Source organism: Cajanus cajan, chromosome 3, assembly GCF_000230855.2.
Source record: "Cajanus cajan strain Asha chromosome 3, NIPB_CcT2T_4, whole genome shotgun sequence".
NCBI classification, from domain to species: Eukaryota; Viridiplantae; Streptophyta; class Magnoliopsida; order Fabales; family Fabaceae; genus Cajanus; species Cajanus cajan.
The window spans coordinates 73,013,572-73,020,165 of NC_138519.1; the positions used below are offsets into that span (position 1 = coordinate 73,013,572).

Below are 6,594 nucleotides of genomic sequence, written 5' to 3' on the forward strand. Positions count from 1 at the left end.
TCATGCTCTCTATCCAAGATTAACAGCTGTACATTAACTAGGTTCTAGGAACGCTCCAAACCCAATCAAGTTCTTAATCTAGCTAGGCTTCTAAATTATATAGTATTAATATTAATTATATAGCTTTTACTATTAGTCAATCAAGTATAGTGATAATTAATAATTAAGATGAGTGTTTTCTTTATAAATAAAATTTGAACATTGCTAAAAAATAACTACTTTATTTTTATAAGATTCTCAGTTTCCTATTATTTTTATTAATTTCATAAAGATCTTATGTCAAAATTTACACTTTCATTTAAACCTAATAATATGTTGAACACAATATACAGATATTTTTAAGAGGTATAATTTTCTTCTACTAAGTTAATATTATAGAAATAAAATAATACTTTCACTTATAATTTCATTTCTTATTAGTTGGAGATTAAACTCCAATCCTTACTTAAAAAACACAAACACCAAATTTTTTATATAACGACTTTTGATTTAGAACTCACCATTTGAGTCTAAAGTCGAACTATTGAACTCTATTGCAATTAAGCTATGGTCAGAAAGTATTTTAGAGTATGTTTAGATCCAATTAAGCTTCAGTTGTTAATTTATTGTAAAAAATTAAAGACAGTTGAATTACACGTACAAGTATAAAATACGTTATACGTAGATGTATATAAAAAAAAATTGAAGAGTCAAATGTGGACGTGAAAAGTACACAAGTGCGTGGAGTGCCAACCTATCACGCGCCTTGGCGGTGTTTGACCACCGCCTATTACTTACTCTATATTTAAATCATTATTCATCACTTACCCAAACATGCCCTTCATTCCTTCACTTCATTGCTCCCTTAATAATGTATTATAAAAGCCAAATATCTCTGCCTAAACTTGTAATTTACACAGCATATATTATATATGATCAACATGGAAGAAGTGGTTTCTAATTAACGTTAATTTCTTCTATGTACACACACAAACTGTGTATTTTTTATTATTATTAATTCATACTTTAGAAGAAGGGCATGTGCATCTAGCTATTCTACATTAGGCAAGCAAGTCCAAATCTCAATGGCCATTATAAATAAGAAATTTTTGCCTCATTCTCTTAAGCCCCATGATTGATTGTGCTGATTCTTCCTCTTCATTATACACAGAAAGTTAAAGACAACAAGAGTATAATCTTTGTTTTGTTGGCTTGTGACTCTATTGTATCTATATATCTTCCAAATGGGGGGTACCTCTCCTTGTGCTTCTTGCAAGTTGTTGAGACGCCGTTGCTCCAAGGAATGCATCTTTGCACCTTACTTTCCTTCTGATGACCCCAGAAAGTTTGCCATTGTACATAAGGTCTTTGGTGCTAGCAATATCAGTAAGATGCTGCAGGTATCTCTAAATTCCTTACTCTTTTTTATTTTATTTTTTTTTATGTGTTAATAATGGATATAATGTTTGAATTTAAGTCTGTGTGAAAATTACTCCACAATTAGGCTGATCTTAATTAGTTACCCTTCTTTCTCTTTAATCTATACGATTGATTTTCTAGATATCTATGCGTATTGCAAGAAATTATTCAAATAAACAGTTAATAATGCGTATAAAATATTATGCAAGTTATGTTTCACATTCGTCTCCAGAATCATTTGAAAGCCCTTGTTTTTGTTAATTTCTTCTCTGCCTTCCAGTCCTTTCAATTAAAAAGTGGCACCTAATTAAAAAACACAACATTCTCTTTTCTGGTTTTTAATTGTTTTTACTCATGTACCTCTTTTCAATTGGGGAAATTGGAGAAGCAACATGACATATGGGGATATGTACGTAATTACTTTGATTTCGTCTAAATGTAATCTCTTCCCGCAAACAGATGATTGAAATCTATAATAAGTAATTGGGACAGGTAATTTTTGGTTCCATCTAAAAAATGTATTCCCATAAAAATCTCTTTCTGGAACCTTTTGTAGTTACTTGCATCCTGTATTGGTCTTGGTTCACTACAAGAACTTCAGACAATAATGAGCGGGTAGAGTTTTACTTGTACTAAACATTAATGGTAATATACCACTAGGGTTATCCTAATAATGGAGAATTTGGGTACGTAGTATATACACATTTTTAGGTTCGATTGATGTCATTATCATAATTTTGACCAAAATATTATTAGGCAGAATTTTTTTTAGAGCTTATTTACACTAAATCATATTCGAAGGGACATTGATTTCGAAGATGAAATGTTTTTGATAAACTTTTGCTAGCTTTTAATTTGACAAGTAAGGTCTTAATTTAAACTGAATACTATTTAATTTCAATTAACTAATTAATAAATAGACAATGATGTTTGGTTTAATTAAGAATTTTTAAGGGTATCATTGATCTTTATCTACCATTTTATGTACCAAAAAGTAAAAAAAAAAAAAAAAACTAAAGTACTCATATGTAAACATCATTGGTAGTATGTAAGTATGAATGAAAATTATTATATTCAATAGAGAAAAAATTGTTAAGCAATATATAAGTATAATTGATAAGAAATTGTTAAGCAATATATAAGTATAATTGATGAGTGAGAAAGACTCAAACTTGATATCTTACGGTTGAATTAAGATATGATGTCAAATTTATTTGTGTATTTTTAAATTGAGTTTTTCTCCATTTTTAACGATCCTCTCGTACTTCCAACAGATGCCTTTCTTGCAGTGATTATGTAATAGGATTCACTAAATGTTGTGTTACTCTTGTGTGTGTAGGAGCTTCCAATTCATCAAAGAGCAGATGCTGTGAGCAGTTTAGTTTATGAGGCAAATGCAAGAGTGAGAGACCCAGTATATGGGTGTGTTGGAGCCATATCATACCTACAAAGCCAGGTTTCACAATTGCAAATGCAGCTTGCAGTGGCTCAGGCAGAGATTCTATGCATCCAGATGCAGCAACAAGACCCTACCTTAGGGGCCACACAAGTAGTTGACCAAGAGGATCACAAATCACTGCTTCTATGTGAAAACAATAACAACTACGAAATCCTTCCTCACTATCTTAGCTTTCCTTCATCTTCTTCCTCATCTTCCAATGTATTCCAAGACCATCATGAGCCTCTTAAGAGAGAGTCTTTTTGGACTTAATTCAACTTTCCAATCTTGCTTCAATGAATTCAAACCGTTTATTTCCAAATGTTTCATTTCAGTTATTGTGTTAATGTGTCTAGTCAGAATATGTCTTTTGTCTGATAGTGCACCTTGTTAATTATCTTATTCTAGCTTGTTCACACATGCACGTAGAAATTAAAGGGGTTAGAACTTAGAAGGACAGAACATGAAGTTCGATGATAGGAAAAGGGGAAGAAATAAGTGAAAAAATAATGTGATGGATTTTGGATACAAATGGAGAGAAAAAAAATGATATTATATAAATAATGATAGTTTGAATAACAACACAAAGAAGCAGAATGTACGGGTCAAATCAAGCATGTGCAATTTGTCGTACACTTGAAGGCTTAATTATAACAACTTTATAGTTTATATTGAAAGAAGCTGCATGTAAGACTTTATTTTATAAGTTATGTAATTTCAAAAAGAAAGATTCGATTAAATAAAAGTTACATAATCATATGTATGTTAGATTCAATTAGTAACTTTTCAATCATCGGTTTGGCATTTTTTAATGCGTAACTTTTATGGTATTCGGATCGGTCTAAACATGTGGCAAAATGATAGGATGGCGTAGAAATTCAAAGGAAGGAAAATTAAATAGTTAAAATTTTTATAAAATAAAATTAAATATGATGGAAGAGCATGGGCTAAAAGCTCAACCACTAGAGCCATGACCAGGAGATTACTTGAAGACTTGTCAACTTCAGAGCTTAGTGGGCCCAATGGGCTTGGAGGGCCTAGAGTGCTTCTTACTTGGACTACACTTGATTGAACACCATGTTTTATAGCACATTCTTAGAATAGGAAGTTACTTTGATTTTGGTCTTGTATTTTGACCATAGATTAGGGTTTGTGTATTTTGGGTTTGTAATTGGGCTTCATGGGCTTTGAGCTTTTGATACCCAATATTGGGCTTATTCTTCTTCTTGTAATTTTTCTTATTCATTGTATTTTCTTGACCATTGTATTTAGGTCATTACATTAGGGTTTAAGGAGGATTTGTAGTTTAATTAGATTAGGTTAAACTAGGTTTAATTTAGGATGTATTTAAGTTACATTTTGAGTCACATGTTTGACGCCACCATGGCTGAACATGTGTGACTCAAAATTAACCCTAAATACATATTAAATCAAAGCCAAATGCACCTAGCTCTAAGTGTGACCGGTCACACATGTGAGTTAAGTTTTGAATTCAAATTTTTGAAATTTGAATTCAAAACTTGGCGCCACATGTGAGGCTTTCACATTGGCGCCAAGTGCATTGCTTCCGGATCCTTTAAATGCCTCCTTCACACATTGTAAACTTTACTTTGAGTTTAATAAAATTTGAGAGCAAATACTTGCCGAGTTTCTCTTCAAAGTCACCGTGAGTGTTCACCTCAAAAGCCCTAGGAAGTTCATCTCCCTCCTTCTCTTTGAAGTGAGCAATCCATTGCTCCTTGAGCTTGGATACTTCCATCCAAGGCTTAGGCCTCCATTCATCTGAGAACTTCATCCATTCCAAGTGTTCTTGATTCGGTTTCCATCTCCTTTGAAGAAGATCCGAGCTAAGGTGAAGCTAAGGAGAAGCACTACTTCCACTTCTCCTACCTTCTCCATCATTTTTTGTATCAAGAGCAAGGTCTTCAAGGAGATAAGTGTTCTTCATCTTTTTGTGTCCGTGTGTCTTGTGTTCTTTGTTTTCTAATTGTCTTGTTTGAGTCTCTTTTCAGATCTACTTGTTTTGAAGCAAACTTTGTTCCATAGATCCATTGTTTGATTGTTTTGAATTCTTCCATAATTAACATGTTTTAGGACCTATTTGCTTGTGCTTATTTTGCTATTATTTGAGTCTCTCCATTCCTTGCATGTGTCCGTGATTGAACCTCATTCATTTGCATTAGATTTTGGTTTTTAATCATTGTTTTGTCTTAGAGTTTTGTTTAGTCCTTATATGTTACAAATTCCTTGAATAGCATGTTTAACCTAGTTTTGATTTGATTTGTTTGTCTACATTTTGGTCTCGGTTTGCTTCTCTTTTGCCTACCTATATGTGCTTTTTATTTTACCTTATTGAGTTCATAATTTGCTATTAGTTCTAGCAAATTTCTTTAGAGTTAGGTATCCATTGTATACTTAAGTTTTCAAATCACTTTCTATTGAAAATTCTTAAAAAATTTTGTGTTACTTAAAATTTCAAGTGTTTAATCCTACTTCTAGTGCACTATCTCTTTTGGATTCAAATTTTAAAATTATAGAGGCTGAAAAACAGAGGAAAATACAGAGCATATTGTCTCAAAAAGTTAAAAAAAAAAAAGTGAGCAAAAGAATCCAAGTCAAAACCTAAAAATTAGTGCACTAGCTTCACTATTTTTCACTTGAAATTTGACAAACTTGTAGTCTCAGTTACTATATCTTGGAATTGTGAAAAATTTGAAAACAAAAGGCAAATACCTTCTCTGGAATCTTAATTTGAATTCAGAAAAAGAAAGAATAAAAAAAATATGTATATACAAAACATTTTAAAAGGAAAAAGCCGAGAAGAGTAGAAACTAGAAAATTCACTTGATTCCTTAATTTTCTTTAGACTACTACTTTGTGTATACTTGTTCAATTTCCTTCAAAAAAAATTTGTGTTATTAATCTACTCTAGTACTTATCTAGGAACCTTTCCATCTGAGTGCTAGCCTTCTTTGGAGTCTTATTTTTCAGTTTTATTTGTTGGACATCTTTGAGTCTTATCATATACACATTATCTTCAAATTTTGGTATAAATTTCTTAAATTGTGCTTTTGTTGCTTGTCTTGTTTTTCTTTCATTAATCATTCTGTGCTGGAAGTGGCCTCAAATCCTTGCTTAAGGATCAAGCATTGACTCAACAAAGAGTAGGAAAAGATTTGGACATTAAGACTACAAAATTTGACCTAATTTAGTGACCAAATTTTTCCTAAACTACCTTCACAAGAGTGATCATTCCTTTCACCTTGTGAGCAGCCCACATTAATCATTTTTGTTGTGTTCATTGTGCAGGTCCAGGAGAAACTTCATTCAAGGATTAGTGGCGGATTGAAATACTTGAACAAGTGTTAGAACATTGGACAACAAATCCGTCACTAATTTGGTCACAAAAGTCGCCATTATTTGCTTTCTAGTTTAGTTTAAATTTTGCCAATGCTTTTGTATTTTTAAATCAATTTGTAAAGCTTGGAGGGAGTATTAAGAAGCTGGTTAGGTATATCTAATTTCTTGGTAGCCTACTCACGTGTAGTACTAGTGGAAGTGGCTTGGAAATTTCATATGTTTCAAGCTTCCACTTAGGGCAAACCGACTAGTTGCTTTACTTGTTTCCTTTAAGTTGTGTGATCTTAATTGTGTTTTACTTTGCTGCCCTAATTCGTCTAGACTTGTGTAGTTTTAATTGCTCACGCTTAGTTAGCTTCAAAGACAATTTGTGAAAAGCATACAAAAACAATTTTTGT

General features: G+C 32.1%; 1 protein-coding gene across 1 annotated transcript; it reads left to right on the forward strand.

The window, feature by feature from the left end:
- Positions 1-940: 940 nt before the first annotated feature.
- ASL5 (Lateral organ boundaries (LOB) domain family protein) lies at positions 941-3,170 on the forward strand. The gene is made up of 2 exons (XM_020352362.3): positions 941-1,379; positions 2,738-3,170. Exons 1-2 carry the CDS (start codon positions 1,224-1,226, stop codon positions 3,107-3,109), a joined length of 528 nt encoding a protein of 175 aa, XP_020207951.1. The 5' UTR covers positions 941-1,223; the 3' UTR covers positions 3,110-3,170.
- The last annotated feature ends 3,424 nt before the right edge of the window (positions 3,171-6,594 follow it).